The sequence below is a fragment of the Malaclemys terrapin genome, chromosome 11 (assembly GCF_027887155.1).
Source record: "Malaclemys terrapin pileata isolate rMalTer1 chromosome 11, rMalTer1.hap1, whole genome shotgun sequence".
Classification (NCBI taxonomy): Eukaryota; Metazoa; Chordata; order Testudines; family Emydidae; genus Malaclemys; species Malaclemys terrapin.
In genome coordinates, this window is record NC_071515.1 from 4,435,800 (window position 1) to 4,454,379 (window position 18,580).

General features: G+C 40.3%; 1 protein-coding gene across 40 annotated transcripts in view; it reads right to left on the minus strand.

The window, feature by feature from the left end:
• The window catches only part of LRRFIP1 (LRR binding FLII interacting protein 1), a 193,116-nt gene that overhangs the window by 72,469 nt on the left and 102,067 nt on the right, over window positions 1–18,580 (minus strand). For 25 of the 40 annotated variants that reach the window (XM_054043456.1, XM_054043454.1, XM_054043452.1 and 22 more), the window contains exons 3-6: window positions 9,429–9,446; window positions 5,316–5,363; window positions 2,346–2,390; window positions 1,776–1,826 (exon numbers count right to left, since the gene is read on the minus strand). The exons of 3 other annotated variants lie outside the window; for them this stretch is intronic. In XM_054043456.1, the coding sequence (XP_053899431.1) occupies window positions 1,776–1,826; window positions 2,346–2,390; window positions 5,316–5,363; window positions 9,429–9,446 (162 nt within the window). Of the gene's footprint in view, window positions 1–1,775; window positions 1,827–2,345; window positions 2,391–5,315; window positions 5,364–9,428; window positions 9,447–11,243; window positions 11,473–18,580 lie in introns of those variants that run through there. 12 more of the 40 variants (XM_054043448.1, XM_054043447.1, XM_054043444.1 and 9 more) reach the window with 3 other exon arrangements.

Consider the following 18,580-nt stretch of genomic DNA (forward strand, 5'->3'; position numbering starts at 1 on the left):
ACTCATTCAATTTGTTTCCCCAGTGGTATTATACATATGAATATAAAACTATTTAGGGGGAAATAAGACCATTCCATTCAATAGTTTCTTGGGGGATATTCCTTCAGAAAGAAAAAAAATATTAACTCTTAGTTGGCTAGTTAATTACAAAATCTTCCAAGAGCTGCATGAAACCTCCCTGCAAATGGTAAAAGCTAGCATTAAGGATCTGGATCATTCTTTAAAATATATAATCTTAATTTGTCTGATCTATATCAGGGGTTCTCAACCTTTTTTGCCCTGAGGCTCCCCCGCAACATGCTATAAGAACTCCACGGCTCTCCTGTACCACAACTGGTTTTTCTCTGGCGTTAAGGGGTAAGAAGTAGGGCAGTTGCCTGGGGCCCAACGTCACGAGTTGCTCAGGCTTTGGCTTCAGCTCCGGGTGGTGGGGCTTGGGGCCCCAGGCTGCAGTTCTGCGTGATGGGGCTTCAGCTTTCTGCCCTGGGCCCTAGCGAGTCTAACGCCAGCCATGCTTGGCAGACTCCCTGAAACTTGCTTGTGGGCCCCCAGGCCCCTGGTTGAGAACCAGTGATCTATATCAATCTTAAAGAGGTAAACATGCTATCGATAACTGCATTAAAACTCTGTCTGTATTAGAAAACAATTATTCCTAATGGAACCAGAAGAACAGAACTGGTTTAGGCACAGATGCTTCTATGTGCCCACTCTAGCCATGCTAATTCATGTTCCAAACTGTTGCAGTATTGCCCTACGTCAGTACCAGTACTGCTCTAGACCATTTCAACTGCATGGCCTCGGAGTACCCATCCCATAGGCTCCAGAATTTTAAGCATTTTCAAAAGACAATCAGTGCACCATGGGACAGTAGCAGGAATGTCTCAACCATGTGCGCTATGATGAGAGCTAGTTCGGTCCACACTGGAATTAAAATGGTGCACACTGGAATGGTACAGAGTGAAGCAGTTTGATGTACCTACATATAGACTGGTTGCACTATTTTGTACATGACAGTGTTTTTCAGATGTACTAGGAAGATGTTACTGTTAAAGGGTGAATTTATCTCATCTAGATTAACCCTATGTGAGCTCCTGTGCTCACTACACGTGCACAAGTGATCCTTCCTTAGTGCCCAGTCTCATTTCTGGGAGGAGACAGACTCCAAACATCCCAATAATGCCAGCTTTGAGGAATAAGTCACCTGGATCCCCAAGCTATTTAAAAAGACCAGCTAAAAACAGTATTCATACTGGTTCACAGTAACAATGAACAGATGTGCTTTCCATCAGGTGATTTACATTTAGTTTCTAAACTGTGACCCCTCCACCCCCCAACACCCAACCGAGTGAATGCTGCATCATTTCTCAGATTGCGCCATATGGTCACTTACACTGGTACAGCTTAAAAAGATCCATGCAAGAGGCAATTCTGTAGACCCACATCTTGACTAAATACCTCCCCCAGTGATTAGTGAAGAGAATATTCAGCAGGAAAAACAATCTCTACTGAATGTAATGCTTTACTTATATTCATATTTACAATTTAATGTCTATGAAACTGACACACCTATACAGTTCTCCTTGGATGAAGGAACTGTTGGCTTCAATGTGGGCCTCAAGTAGAAGGCTACAGTGTAGAAAACTACATTTTGGTTTGGGAGACAGGAAATTATCAGAGCTCTTTCTGGAAAGGGTACAGAGGAACTTGTTGCAAGATGTGGGAGAACAGCAACATCAATAACAAAAATCATGCACTTAATTGTACAAGTTACTAACCCTCAGGCTTCCACGGCTACCCACTGACATGCGCTCATCTTCATCTGAAGCCTATTGAAGAGAAAGTGTAGGAGACAAGAAACAATTAAAAGAATACGGATAACAAGCAATGAAACAAGTAACGATAGAATCAATGAAACAGAAGCCAGAGGGAGGGAAAGATTTGGTGCTAAACTCCTTAAGAAAAGGCTTGCCCAGTACATATGTTTCATTTATATTAGATGACAAACATGAGAGTAAATATAACAGAGCCACGTCAAACATTGTATTGCCTGAAAATGGTCCAAAGGAAGTTCTAAAGCATTCCCCTACAGGCTGACCAGGTTAGGAGCTTGTACAACTCCTCTTTGTGCCATGCCTGGCTCATGCAAAACAAACAGGTTCATTGTTCTCTTGTGCAAAGCAGTTGGATTTTAATTTGCAAAAACTCCCCAGAATTCTTTGCAGAGAGGCATGAAGTGTTGCAACAAATTAACAGTAAATACATTTGTTTTTAAAAGACACACTGCCAGTGTGCTGGAAGTGACTTATGTAAATACGTATGAAGAAGGCACAAAAGAAAATACTAACCGAGGCATTTCTTCTGGATCTACGAGAATAACGCTCACTGTCTTCCTATCAAAGCAGCGGAGAAAGTAAGAGGGAAAAATGTTGAAAGGACAGAAATAGTAAAACAAAGCCTTCAGTAAGAAAAAAATGAAACCTCAGCAGTGTTGAGAAGGAAGCTGGATTTAGCAAGGTTTAATCTGATAATGACAGATGATGCACTATGCCAACTGAGGAAAAGAATTTGAACTTGCTATTTCCCTATAGCTGTCCTCCTTCCTTCATCCCAGGCCATTCATCACCACTATACATTTCTAAAATACAATGGCAAGTTATAGGCATTGTTTTCTTTATTTGTACCTAGTGTAGTTGAAGCCATGTTGGTCCCAGGATATGAGCGTGACAAGGTAGGTGAGGGAATATCTTTAAGTTGGACCAACTTCTGTTGGTGAAAGAGAGACAAGCATACGTGTCAACTTACTAATGTGCCGGGGGTTGCTCCCCTCCAGCTCTGTCCCAGGCCTCACCTCTACTCCACCCCTTCCCCAAGACCCCACCCCTGCCCTGCCTCTTCCCGCCCCACCCACACCCTACCTCTTTCTGCCTCCATTCCCCCTAGCGTCCTGCCTTCCATGGCAGGTGGGAGGCACTGGGAGGCACTGATCAGAGGGGCCACTGGGAGGACTGGGGGGAGGGGAGGCACTGACAGGGGGGTTGCTGGTGGGTGCTCTGCACCCACCTTCCCCCCCCATGGGTGCTCCAGCCCTGGAGCACCCATGGAGTCGGCACCTATGGAGACAAGCTTTAGAGCTCCCCAGGAACCCTAAGAAGAGCTCAAAAATTTGTCTCATTCACCAACAGAAGTTTCTGCTTGTCTCTTATTAGTACCTAGACATTCACAGTGCAAACGCACTGATTAAGACAGTTAAATTTACTACCCTAATGGGTCTGAGAGCCTGTAGCTACAGCTCTTTTTAAAAGAAAGCTTTCTAGTCTATATCCCGCTCAGAAAGAAGTCTTCTTCAATTTGAATGGCATTCTCTACCCTGTAAAAATGACAAGGCAATCACCTTTTAATGTGGGTTTCACTGAAACACATGACCTTTGCTAACAAGCTAAAAGAATCTGTATCCTACTTCCAATCACTGGGCTATATTAGACATTGCCTTGTATGGGAACTTTGAACACTGACAATGTGGTAGAATGCATTAAATTTCAACCAAATGGTTTTAACACTATTTAGCAATGGCTAAAAAGTGGAATGCAAAATAAACTTGCGTGTTGTACAACTATATTTGCCAGAGGCAAGTTTAAATTTGTTGGTTTTCAAGCAAGCTTCAATATCCTGTGGCTAGCGCTCTGCCCAATAAAACTAAGCTCTGGATTTGGGCAGCACTAGATAGCGAGCTCTCGATCTCTCTGTGGAGACCATGCAAGGTTTTGCAGTGACAAAGGCTGACTTCTGAGCTCTCAAGGGCGTATCATCAGGTTTGGCAGGTGGGTCTTGCTCACATGCTCATACTGATCACCATTTTGAGGGTGATGAAGGAATTTTCCCCAGGTCAGACAGACAGGGAGCTTGGTTTTGTTTTTGCCTCTCTGCAGCATGGAGTAGGGGTCACCTGCTGGGATCCTTTAGATATAACACACTAAATCAATTCCCTGCATTTGCCAAGACCTTAGGTACTGGTTCACCTCAGACCCTTCTATTCTCCGCCTGTGGCACTCAATAGTTTAGTCTCCTGAGGACTGTAATACTTGAATCTAATCCAGGTCAGTAGGTTCAACACAAGGGTAACGGGGGTGGGGTTTAGTGGCCTGCGATGCACAGAAGACCAGACTAAATGATCTGGTGGTCCCTTTTGGCCTCAAACTCAATGAGGAACTTCACCTTGTCTGGATGGTAAGTCACCTTGACAATGGTGGGAGAGTAAACCAAGAAAGTGTGTATGTGGCTGGGGAGATAAGGGAAAGGGATCGTGGTTCCAAGAATCAAGCCAACAACTTCCGAAAACTAACTCATGTTACCAGGTCAGGGGTACCCAAAAAAGACCAGCCTGGGAACAACAGCCCTACCTCCAATCCCTAACTAATGAATGGCTTTATAAACTAAGGATCAAAGAATAATTTCTTTTTCAAAACTGAAATAAATACATTTGAAATCAAATCTGGTCTGTTTTAGCAACTATTTTAGTTATCAGGAAAAAAAAATAATTTTTTTCCAAGTCTTTAGCCAATTTGTGTGTGTGCTTTTAAATCAAGAAATCCATTTTTAGCAACTATTTCAATCTTATGTTATGACCATCGAACAGTTGGATATTCTTGAGAGGCTAATCTATGTTTCATAGAATATCAGGGTTGGAAGGGACCTCAGGAGGTCATTTTGTTCACCCCCTGCTCAAAGCAGGACCAGTCCCCAATAGCTTACTACATAGTGAAAGCTAGGAAGTTAGATTTCAGAACTGATGGGAGCGAGAGCATCACAAGAGTAATGTAAGAACATTCATGTTGGTGTTTGCCCTTCTAACTACATTGTATAAGGTACGGTTGAAGAGGATCACAGGGTCAATGCAAAGATGCCTGGAAGTCCCTGGCTACAACCCACCCAAGGTTTAAGTATTTATTCAACTTAGACATTGAGAACTCAAACTATCTCAAAAATTCAGACCAAAAAAAGCTATATCCTATTGTTAATGCCAGCAATAGTTGTAATGTGTTTGAATTCCAATCAGTTTTTAACAGTTTGGGAACAGAGCTTTGTGAAGTAGAACAGCTTCTATAATCACATCCCATATATTAGACCCTTCAAACTTACTACAAACAAAAACACACATAAGCAATACTCCAGATGCAGAGTTCAAAACAGTCCTTATAAGATTGGAAATTAATTCATCAAATATAGCCATATACCTGTCCCACGGAATTTCAAAAACATTGTAAGCCGAACAAGATTAAAGGTTAAAATTATTTTTAGCTTTGTTGGTCAAGGCCTACCATCCACTGCTCGATGTCACCCCACTTTGTATCCAGACCATAATATTTCTATAGACAGAAAAGGGAAAAAACAGAATTTAGAGGAGAAAGAGAAGCACTGAACTTTGAGACATGCATTGCCATGGTTCTGCCGAGCTGCACAGTCCGGCTCTCACACTGAAACATGCACGCTCAAGGATTAGACAAACATGCCAGTGCAAAGCTACAAATTGCAGAGCGTGACTCAGCTCCTTCATACCGCTGTGAAAAGCAGCACATGCCTGAGGAAGAAAAGCTTTTGTGTTGTTTTTAAACCAATCATAAGCAAAGCTGTGGGGAAAGGAGTGAGAAAGGGTGTAATGAGCCTTGGGTTCCCGACCCAGTTCAGTCAAGACTTGTTACAAGGGATCTGAACATAACATTTTCAGGATGAAAAGTTCCAGCAAACCCTGGATTTGTACGCTTGGAAGGAAGACAAAGTGATTAACGTAGAGTTAATCTCCATGTACTCTTACGAAAATGAACAATTCTTAAAAGAGCTTTTTCAAAATGTGATCGGCTTTTCCACGACTTCCATCATCATGAAAGTGGTACAATATCATGAATGGCAAGAGGTTTCATATTATAAGGAACCTGCAGTACAGTTTAGGATGTGCAGAACCACAAAAGGTGGAGGGTAAGGTCTAGAAAGCCCACACCCACTCAGTACCAAATATCACATATGCATTCCAGGAAGAAAGCCTTCAGTTTCTTGGTTCATATTTTCTTTGCATAACAACTCCAGAGTAACCCTACTGATTTTGTGATTGGATTAGACAAGAAGTGCTTTAGAGTTCAGTAAATAAATAATTTTAGGTTTTTTCTTCCCATATACACACTGTATTAAAAGCTCTATTTTGGGGCTTTAATGAAAGTCTACTTAACATAAAATAGTATGACAAACTTTTTGAAAGTTATGACAAAATTAAAGAATTACTGCTATAAAGAAGAATCACTGTAAACAAGGAGTAATAACAGCACAGGTATTTCCTATTTAGGAGGAAAATGCACATCAGAACAATTTGTTTGACTAATATTCTCCTCCAAAAGATTCATATTATTGTAAATAAGCCCACATCTAATCTTTGCCTGTACCCGCATGGCTGGCAGTGCCTTTGAGAGGGAGACAGGGAATTGTTTTTAAAAGCATGGCTTCCTATTTTGTTTAGATCTCATAACATTTAAGGTAAACATTCAAGAACTGGAAGTCTTTATGGTATACTCAGTGTTTAGCATCAACTCAATTGCAACAGTTTCATTCACCTTACTTCCTAAAACAATCTGCTTATGAGAAAACTTGGTGAAAGAGACACATATGTTGACTTTCCTTGTCTAATTCTGTCAGATTACAAACAACTCGACTAACTGTGCCTTCAAACCAAAGGGGGTGATCTGAGCCTCTCCCCTCCCCCCGGCCCACCCCAGAAAGAGAAAAGCAGTGCTTTTCAAAGGAGATCATAAAAATGACTGCTCAGTTAGGAGAATCTGGGCAGACAAAACCGAATGATTAACTTGATAGATATCATTGGCTTGGAGGAACAATTGAGAAGGGGTGGATGGATGCTTACTGCGGTCTTATACAAATATGAAAAATATTAGAATATAAGCTTCCAAAAGCAGTGTCTGCCATTTAAATCAAACATTTTTAAAATAATTAAAAATAAGAGCATTTATTTAGTGCTTTATATGTTTAAAAGCACTATGCAATCATGATTCTGGAACATAAAGACGACGACTCTTATTCAGCAAGGTAATTTACTTGCATGTTTAAAATTCGGCACGTAAGTTATTGCTTCGCTTTTCCACAAAGCATTTAAGCACGAGCTCAGGAACCTCTTGCAATGCTCATACACTGCTTAGCCAGAAAGAAATAAGAATCCAAAGTGTACTTCAAGATGGGGCTTAATACATTTCTTTTGTACTTCTTCTTGTGCTTTCTTCAGTAACTGACCATGGTTACAAGCTTTATGCATCTCATCACACGTGCTGAGGTAGAAATGTAATATATACCACAACCTACCCCAAAATGAAATATAATGTAAGGTCCCAATCCTGTAAATAAATGCACTGGTTTAGACAACTGCAGAGTCCTGTTTGGCAAAACTTATACATTTTGCTTTGTAATATTCAGGACAGGTAAACGGATTAAAAAGGGACATTTTCTCCAAAACAATTTGCTTGGAATTTTGTCTGGTAACCAGATTGATTTAAATGATGCAATTCAAACCTAAAAATTCCATGAAAATAAAAAGCCCAAGCCATTGGGTTTGCATAGGAAGCTTTTATAAATAAAATTAACAATATCCTCGAGGTTTTGTGAACCATGCTTTCTGCATACTTAATCCTATTGTTTGTGACTTGGCCTTCTGAATTCAGTCTTGTGAATAAGGACAAGGAGATATCCATAGAAGATTTCAATGTTTCTCAAATTTACTTCCGGGGAGTTTTACAGTTCTCCTTTGTGCCTTCCGTTCCTCCACCCACCTAAAGCTACAAGGTTTAATACCATTGGTGAAAGAACAGCTAATGAGTGCCTTAGAGGTTCTATTCTTTAATTTATAAAATGCTTTGATATAAACATGATCACCTAATATTGACTGAAAATATTTGGTAGTCTTTTAAATATGTGAAAGTATTACAGACATTTGCCAAACCAACTACATCAAGTCTCTTTCTTCAAGTAGTCAAAGTTGACTATTATCTAGTTTCCCTGCAGATTTCTCTTACAAATGGTAAGTAATTCTAGGACATTTTCAAGAAGAAAAATTATGTTCACCCATTCATTTGATCTTTGTAGTTAGTATGCTATTGCGAGCTTCAAGTGCTGTTCTAATCAGAAAAGTGACATTAAATAGCATTGTGAGATTCCAGTTTTAACATCTGCCAGGGATTCCAGATCAAGTTTACTCCAATTATAAGAGTTAGAAAAAACTAACTGGTAGCTTTTTAAATACTAAAAATGGGATTTGAAAGTTAAACTAGGTAGTTCCTGGTTCATATAGTAATGATTCTGAAGGCCAAATTTTACCTTGTTCTAGCTGCACAATCAGAACACCTCCAATGGGGATGTACATATGTAGTGTAACTAAGGGTTAAATTTGATCCCATAATTGGGACTTGACTTAACTCTGTTGACGTGCAGGCAGAAACTGAATTCAACTTGCTCTCCCAAAACAGAGTTGGTTTGGCAAGGATAACGAGATTAAAATTTATTTTTGTCACTGAAGTAATCAAGCTATTCCTCTGAACAGATAGCAGCTCATTTCAATAAGAAAGTGTCAGTTTTACATACTCACTTTTCAGCATATAACAGCACTTTCAGAATTCTAAACTACATCATCAGCTAGTGAAACATGCAACAAAGGATACTGAAGTGACAGGTCAAAGCAAACGAGAGTTTGATTTACAGAAGACACTTATGGTGCAATGAAAGGTAACAGTCTCAGAAGGACCATTTATCAAATAAGGTGGATAACAGCAGGTTTATATAGTCTTGGGTTTCCTTCTTCCCCAACATGATATGGTTTTTTAAAACAATTTTTCCATTTAGGAGCTATACAGTTCATGCACAGCAAGTATTGTACAGCTTGAGATTTTGACATAACATGAAGACTTGCTGATGATCAGTAACTATTATAAACATTAAAAATTGTAATTTTTGCATTCATTCCACAAACTACTGTACAGTTTATGACACATGAAGCCACCATGCAGTTTCACATTATGCCTGATTTGTCAAATTAATCTTTCGCTGACTACACTGACCATTTACATGAAAATCAGCAGGAGGGAATAACTTGAAATTATGAGACGTGAGCTAGAAAGATACTGAGTATTTGACAGAGGAGAGGGTTGTTTTAAAATGTTTAACTAAGCACATTATTTTCTTAACTACCAGGAGAACTCTCAGAGCTGGGGTGACGGAGGGACAGATAGGGTATGGAGATCACATAATAGTTAAGGATAGATCCACACAGAAAAAACCTGCTGCGTACCATGCATTCTTGAGGGGGTTTATTTCTGAAATGGTATCAAGGCCCCTGATGTGACAAAAATGCATGCAAATCATAACACAAGAGACCAGACAAACCCTACCTTTTGGACCTGATAGATCTACAGGAAAAAGGGGAAGAGGAAAGAAATTGGGAAAGAAAAAACACTTGTATGAATAAATTAATAAATAGCAATACAATTTTAGAACCTACTGTAAAGGGAAAAGGTTGTTTATATAGTACATACAGTAAAGTGTGAATACAGAAATAAGCCATAATTGAAATCCAGGAAACCTTTGCAAAATTAAACTTCCCTGCTCTCTCTCTCCAGCCCCCGTCATATTGAGCTTAGTCAAATTATGCTCTTCCTGATTTTACACCCACTTGATACTATAATACAGAAACAGATGTAGCTGCATGTTAACTTGTAAAAACATTTCTCAAGCTTTACATTGAGTCTGTGGTAAGATTCTTTCATTTCAAAGATCAGATGATGAGAATTGGGTTTGCACCACCCTCCCTCCAAAATTGTGGATACCCAAATATCTATCCAAGAGGACAATTATGCATCTACTATTACAATAAAATCAAATGAGTTTAATAGCATTAGCTGTAGATTAAACTGCCAGCCCTTAGTAATCCCCCGCTTTGTTTCTGGGTTGTACTTAGCTAAGGAGCAGCAATGACATTTTAATAACTAGCAGAAAACGGCATCATCAAGTACAATTGTCAATCGATCAGTTACACCGAAAATGTGTCAGGTGTTGGCTAGGACTAATGTTACTGCTCAAAAGCCTGTACGTACACCCAAATGCTTCCAACTGTATTCCTCTTCCTCTGCCCAGCTTTTAATTGTAATTAATAGGCCTCCAATGATCAGACTGAAAGTGCATGTCTGCAGCCAGTAATGACTGCACTGCTGCTGCTACTAACCAAACTGTTGCCTAATTTCTTACTAACAGTTTGAATAGTACACCAAAAAAATTACCCACATGCGCTCTTCTCTAGTTAGTTTACGGACTAAATTTACTTTAGTTTTTAGACTACTGACGATAGTGTGTTTGTACTGAAAGAGGCAGAAAAGTGTAGAGAATGGAACAAGTTTCCTTTTGAATTGGTATTAGTACCTCTAAGCAACAAGCAGTTTTTGTATTAAACAGATACCTAGTAGGAAAAACATTGAACCATGGAGGAATGGAAAATGGATTCATCCTGTTGTACATGTAGAGAATTTACACTGCTGGTCAATTAAGGAAGCTCTTAATTCTCCAGTATAGCAGAACTGCCAATCAATCATTAATTTTACCTAACATCTATTTTTTTGGAGATTCACAGATATTGAATAAATCCCATCACGTCTGAAACTAGGGGGCACACGCTCTTCTATGAGGGAAAAGCCCATCTACGGAATACAAATCAGTTTCAACTCTGAATTTCCTCTTCATTATTCAGTGTGGAGTGGGGAGCCGGGTTGGTCCAGCTACGGAATGGACAAGTACTCAGTCCCCCTAAATCAGTGAATTTTGAGATACTCAGAGACCCAGGATCTCCATAGCATTTCTTTAGGCATCCCATCTCACAGGCTATGCCTGTGCAAAATTTCCCCTCAGGGTGATGGTAAAGGGCAGTTGCAGAGTCTGTGTTAAAGCCTCCGAAGTATTAACTCTGAGCACAGATGCAGATAATTGGGACCTAGATCTTCCCCACACAGCTAACCAACCAACTTGTGTATCTTTGTGACACTATGATACTGTATTGATGCCAGTCTGTTGCTTTCGAATTAGTTAATATTTCAGCATTATAACTTCAAAATTAATTAGGAAGAAAATGTAAGCTATAAGAGAGAAACACTTTGTTTAAGTACTAATGTCAGTGTTCAACAGAAGTGGAAAGAGCATAGAAGGTAAGTTTTATCTACCTTTCCGAAACCGCTATTCTTCTAGATGTGTTTCCCATGTCCATTCCACTGTAGTTGAGCATGCACCTTGTGCACCATTGTTGGAGAACTTTTTCCCCTCAGTGGTACCCATCGGGGTGACTTGAGTGCTATCGTCATGCGCCACTGCATGCTGGTAGAGAGCAGAGCCACCCCCAATCTCCTTCAGGTTCTTCTTACTGGATAAACTCCAAGAGAGAGGGAAGGAGTTCAGGTTGTGGAATGGACATATGCAACACATCTCAAAGAACAGTTATGAAAAAGGTAGGTAACCATTTTTTCTTCAAGTGACTGCACGTCTTATCCACTGTAGGTGACACACAAGCAGAACAACACTGAGGCAGGTTTGCAGCCTATCTGAACAGTGATTGTAGAACAAATGTCCAAAAACTAGCATTGTTCCTGGACTGATGGGAAATGGCATAATGAGCAGCAAAAGCGTGTACCCTAATGACCATAATTCTGCTTTGCAAATGTCTCGAATAGGTACTTGTGCTAGGAAAGCTGCTGAAGCCACTTGCATTGTGGTCAAATGAACTGATACTTTAGGGGTAGGGTGACATAAGCTAACTAGCAGCACAAACAAATGCAAGAGAAAATCCAAAAGGAAGTCCAGCATGGAAATCAGTTTGCTTTTCATGCTGTCCACAATTGCAACAAATAACTGCGTAAAAGGTCGGGCGCGGTCCAAGTAGAAGGCCAATGCTCTTCTCACATCCAATGAAAGAAACTTCTGCTCATCTGTATACACGAGGCTTCTGGAAAAATGTTGGTAAATTGCCTGATTAATGTAGAAATTGAAAACTATCTTTGTCAAGAATTTTGGACGATGGAGGTAAACGTTATCCTTATGAAAAACCGTGTAAAGAGGTTCTGAAACCAAGGCTCCTAATTTGCCCACTCTCTTTGCTGAGGTTATTGCACCAGAAACACCATTTTCATAGAGAAGTGGAGTAGGAAGCAAGTCATAAGAAGTTCAAAGGAAGGCCCCATTAATTTTGTTAGCATGAGGTTCCATGGGATTCTTGTACCAGAAGAAATAATCTGTCCAATCACTTTAGAACTCTGATAGTAAATCATTTGTTTTTTTAACTCCATAACTGCTCACTGCAGAGTGGAACATTACAATCACAAATGTACTTTAATGGAACTGTCAGGCACTATTGTTGGAAGTGCCAAAATGTGATTAATGGAAGCTTGCTCTGGAGAGAGACTTCTCTGCTGAGACCAGATAAAACAGCATTGCCATTTGTGGAGTGGAGGGCCCCCTGGTTGCACAGGCCATTGTCCCTTGCATTGTCCCCACTGTTGGGACATCCAGGGACCCCAGGGCTCTGATGGAGGGTAAGCTTCCTGTCTGTTGTGGGACACAAAAGACCCCACTTCCGAATCTGATTAAGATGACTGAGTCCAGAGATAACAATGGAGCAGAACCTATGTCAATAGGAGACAGGTAACCCAAACCCAGAGATGGTGGTACTGTGGATATTAATGGTGGCTTGCCCCACAAATGTGCCAGCCTTCTAGGTACTGGAAGTCGCATCGGTCCACGTACTCATTGCCCAAAGTTGTCTGGAGCAAATCCATCAGAAATGTATAGGTGTGTATATGGGTTTTGTTACAATCTCAGTGAGAGAAAGATGGAATTTAAATCTGATCCCAATGGGCAAGTCTAGCAAATATTTTGACAACCAATGCTCCAATAAGTCTAATATCTAGTAGGTATCTGGAATATGGAAAGTAGGAGAGCCTCTAGGTGGGAAATGAATTAAAATATCCTACAGCTCATTTAGACTGAGCAAGAATGCTTATTAAACTCTAATTGTCCACTTCTCTCGTATTTTCAGTTGCCTTTCACTATATCTAGCTGGCAAAAATGCATCACAAAAAGCAGGTTAGGTGTAGGAGGTATTGGTCTTATTTAGCCTGTTTTTCCTCTCTCCCTACTTTACCATTCTCATTTTCTTGTACCTCTCTGTGTCTCATCTTCATTCTTCAGAATCTTTCACCGTGCATGGGCTGCTGAGAAAAAGGTGAGGTTTGCACTGGACTCTGACAGCATTCACAAAGGGGTACATTCTGGTGTCTGGCAGATGTTCCACAGTTTGGAGACAGGGCAGAGAAAATTTTGCCTCTGAGTCCTAAAATAGTCACACTTAGATTAGAAAAGTTTGTGTGCTCAATGAGTGTAGCATTTTGCAGCTAGAGAGGTGGTCTCAGAGTCTGGACCCAGTTTATTAATGGCATTAATGATTAGGCCAAGGGCCTTGATTTGGACCCAGAGGTTTATGTGGGGGGCGGGAGTGGCGAGCACAGTGTAATGATGTAATGTGCTGTCAACAGCTAGCCTGGATCAAGATGCGGGCTGCTACATTTTATAAAAATGGGATTTTTGATTAACCACTAACATTAACTTGCAGGAGTTACAGTAGTTCATTCTTGAGGTGAAAATGCATGGATTAGGGTGGTTACATCCAGGCCTGACAGAAATAGGTATACTCTACACTGACAACATGGGAAGTCATCATATAACTAAACGACTAGGTCCCAACTAAAAATAAAGTAGAATAAAGTCTTCCATATTGAAAGCCGTATTTCAAACACACCAATATTAACTAATACATCCTTCAAAAAGCCCTCCTGAATTTCTAATAAAGTAGGCGAAAGAGACTGCTTTATAAATTAAGATTAATCCTCCCGCTTCCAATTTAGCCTTAAAATAGAGAGTAGGTTTATCAGAATTTAGAGCCTTTTGGCCACTCTGCAGCAAGCCCAAACATTAATTTATATAGTAAGAAAATGCCTTCATAGGAAAGATTAAACAAAAGGAATAAATGTCGACCATAATAAATAGCATAATCAATAACTATCCATTATTTTTAAACAAAGAGGGATATCCTATTGCAGCTATATAATCAAAAATTTTATTTTCTTCTATCAATTGATCTGTAAGCAGTCAGGACTCTTTAGTATTTACAATATTTCAATACAGAAAAAAAAATCTACTTTATTATTGCCCACAGTGTTAACAGTGGCTTGGTTACTGCAACATCTACAATAAATGTACCACTTAACGTAAACGGTACATGTTTGCTACTACAAAAAATGATCAAATTGATAGATCCTGGGGCAGAAAAAAGGTAAGCACTATTGTCAAGACGGAAGGTCTATGGATGATGCAGTATTAGTGCACATATAACCTTCACTTCTTCCCCTTTCTATCCTGTCGTGAATCACAGTACCTGTTTTTAGCTGCTGTGCAGTCTCAAAACTGGATACAGGCCAATCTTCATACTGGAACAGCAGTCTCTCTCCCATACAGAAGTGGAAAACAAATTCCAGCCAAAACTTCCCTGCCCTCCAGGCCAAGCCAGCCGGAGTTTTGTTTCCTTGTAGGTCTCTCACTGCCTGTTACCTTCCCAGCCTTAGATGGCTATCACAGAATCCTAGTTACCCAGTGTCAGATCTGGGTCAGCAGGTCACATGACCTACAGACATTAAATCCAAGCAAGGAAAGAAAGTGTCTTAATTCCCACTCAGTAGGGGATTAATGGAAATGAATCACAATTGCAAGTCTTTCACATTCATTAACTTAATTTATTTACAAAAATACATCTTGAAGGAACAGTTAGGAAAGGACACTATAGAAAAGTTTATATCAATATTTTGCTGTAGCTAGTAAATATATTTTCCTCCTCCTTTGGCTTTGTATGTGAAAGTGAGAAAAGAAAGTCCTGCAGCCATAGAAAGATAGCAATGAAGGTATTTTGTGTTACACTACCCCCTCACCCTGACAGTAATGGCAGTCGTAGAGTTAGTCAAAGGCAAGCAGATTGTTGATGTGTCACAAGACACTGTAGAGATTTTCTGCTGAGGTTTAGAAAGAGTGGGATGAGATTACCATTTTCTTTTCACTTCAGACAATACTATCAATTTAAACAGTGGGATCTAGTTGTATGCCCTAGAAAAAAAGCAAAACATATTTAGTCTTGTAAGCGAATAAACCAGAATGTGCCTCTATATAGAACACATCTGAGCTTTCTACAGTAATTATTCACAAAACTGCACGGTTTACAATAATGTTAATGTCTTGTATCATTGCTGCAGAATATTGTATTTCTTAAATAAGAGATAAGAATTTAATTTATTCTACAGCCAGAGAAAAATTTTAGAAAAACATTCTTCTCTCAGTTACATCTTGGTAATCTCTCTGATTTAGGCACTTCCCTGTTCAGAAAAACTGAGCTGTATATTCAGGAATTCCTTCTGCTTCATAGATATTTTTATTGTTGTACTGATTAAGAACAGGAGCCTGAACATATGCAGTCATTTCTCCCAATAAGGAACATAAGAGTACAGTGCCCTGGCGGTAGACTGACAGTAACGCTACAACCGAGGGCAGAGTTTGTATGACTGACGCCAACACAGTGCGAGAGAAGACTGAGCCCTGGTCTACACTACCAACTTATGTGAGTATGACTACGTCGCTCCAGGGCTTCTCCCATCGATATATCTACTGCCTCTCAGGGAGGTGCAGTATCTACACTGACAGAAGCAGCTCTCCTGTTGGCGCAGGTAGTGTCTTCACTGAGCGCTATAGCGATGCCGCTGCAGCACTGTAAGTGTAGACAAGCCCTTAGTTCTACCACTGCTTCAGCTCCTGCTGAGTAAGGACAGTTTAGAAAGGGGTTAGGAAGGGTGAAAAACAATTGTTGCCTGTTATGAATAGTTAATATAACCAATTATGTTGGCATCTGCCCCAGACGAGGGCTCTACCTACCTCCCATGGCCCCAGGGATGAAATTATATCGGTCCCTAGACCAAGAACTAGGGATCCTTTACCTCTCCTCTGAACCAAAAAAGATACAACAAAAAGTGGGAAATATTACAAAAAGCAAAAGAAATTCATGTAAATCTATTACTCCCCACAACACTGTTACTGCCCAATGCCTAACCCCTTCAACTTCAAAAGCCATATGTAACCCATGCTGCTGAAAGAATCATTTTTCTTCTGTCTCTGGGGCAATAATCCTGCCTCAGCTGAGAAGAGTTGCCACAAATAAATTCATTACTTCACCAAGATTAGCTGGCTGGATCAAAATGCAAGTTGGAGTCAAAATGAACCATTCTGAAACACTGATGCAATGAAGTGTTGTAGCGGCTGATTTCTTTCATAAGAGCAGCTTTACATTCAATCCTTTCCAAAGATGTCTCCTTTGAACCATAAACCTACAGCAGAGAACCAGGGGTGTAGTTTGGTGTGGATGTAGGGTGGATACTGCTCCCCCCTCAAATGGCAAGCCTCGGGCAGGTGCAGAATTAGGCCCCCACCATCACAGGCAGCCCCATTGGCCTGACTGGAATTGCTGCCCCCCAAATACAGAAGTCAAACTAAGCCTATACACAGAGAACTAGTATGCTGCAATAGAAAAAATCACTTGCAGGACCTGTTTTAATGTACATAATCAAAATCTGTTTTACTCTTAATTAAGAACAGGAAGAAGATTTTACTGTGTAGGGATAGGAATTTGAAAAGTATGTTTACACTGTAGAACATGATAGGTTGGAACTTCACAGGATTATACTGCTCTTCTTTTCTAAGTGACAAAGATTTACAAGAGTGTTCTATTTCTACATTAAACAAACTTGTGAGTCTAACCTCTAGATCCTTATTTTATTTTTGCCCTCTTCATGGCTCACAGGTTTGCCACATCCCTTACAATGGCTAGCCCCTGGGTTACTTCGACCATGCACTCCAGGATAGGTCCATTTTCCCCTAAATAATACCTCAAGATCAGACGGTTGTTTTTCCTTTTAAAGGTATTCTCCGGGGGCTCGCTCAACCACCTAGCACTCAAAATGGTTTATACAAAGATTCTAGCCAAGGGATGGTGAAAATGTTACCTTAGGAACCTTTAACCCCAGGCTTCGCCCACTTGACATCTATTTGAGGTTTTTTTTAAAAAACAAAAACAAAGGTATATGCTAGGCCCATTCCCAAATCATGCCATCCCCAAAACGTTATTCAGTGATATGTACCTCCCTTTCCCACTAGGATGTAAAAGTGTCCATGAGGTTACAAGCAAGACATACCTAAAAGTGTGTGTGTAATGAATTTAGTACCAGAAGCATCGTACATTGCACACAATCACAACCAACCTGTAGAACTCACTGCCTTGGGATGTTGTGGTGGCCAAAAGTATAACTGGATTCAAAAAAGAACTGGCTAAGCTATTTGCGGATAGGTCCATCAATGGTTCTTAGCCAAGATGATCAGGGTCACACCACCATGCTCATAGCAATCTTAAACCTCTGACCACCCAAAGCTGGGAATGGAAGACAGGAGCAGATCATTCCATAACTGCCCTGTTCTGTACACTCCCCCTGAAGCTCTGATAGAGAGCACTCCAGGAGACAGGATACTCGGCAAGATGGACCATGGTCTGACCTAGGCAGCTCTTATGTTCTTACATACTGTACTAATGGGTTCAGTTTCTGATTTCCTCACCCCAAAGGAGAGGAAGCTTATTTTATACATCATAGAAGCAGAGTGCTCCAAATGGATTTGATCCTAACCTCTAGAGATTATAGAATGATCATACTTTAAACTTGTGATACATGTAATTTCACGCGCACACACACACACACACACCCTTCCCCTGTTAAAATGTTGCTGCTCTCTGGTACATCAAAAATCTGCAATTTAGCTGGGTCCTGCCCTGCCCCCATCACTTTGTCCATTCTCTCTGCCTCTGGCTGGTGGCTTACCCAGTGCTCAGCTAATTAGACATCCTGGCCTAGTATTTTTGGGTAGGTGATGGTCAGTGTTCATGTCTAAGATGCACTGTTTATAGAACTGTTTTATTCCCACTAGCCATCCTTTCATGTGTGCATTCCCTTTCAAAAGCTAATCAAGCAAATGTCTAAATTGTCCTTATATTTAAGGAACAATTTGTGGTCTGTGTTCCATATGGCACGGATGTGTGGTTTATCGAGCTGTTCAGACACGGACTATGCAATCTCTACATTTCCAGTTCATATTGGTTCTGTTTTCCATTGTGCTGGCATTTCTCTCAGAGTTCCAGTCAACTTCTTGTTTCTTCAGTCCTTGTGGACACTCCATTCTTAATTTTCTAGACATGTTCTCCTCCAATTCTCTGGCTTTCTTTCTTTATCCCTCTCTTCACTCCCTAAACCTGGATTACTAGCTGGCACTTTCTTTATCCCCCTCTTCACTCCCTAAACCTGGATTACTAGCTGGCACCAGCTATAATTGGTAAATTCCTTCTAGGGTATCTCCATTCTCTGCTGCTTAGAAT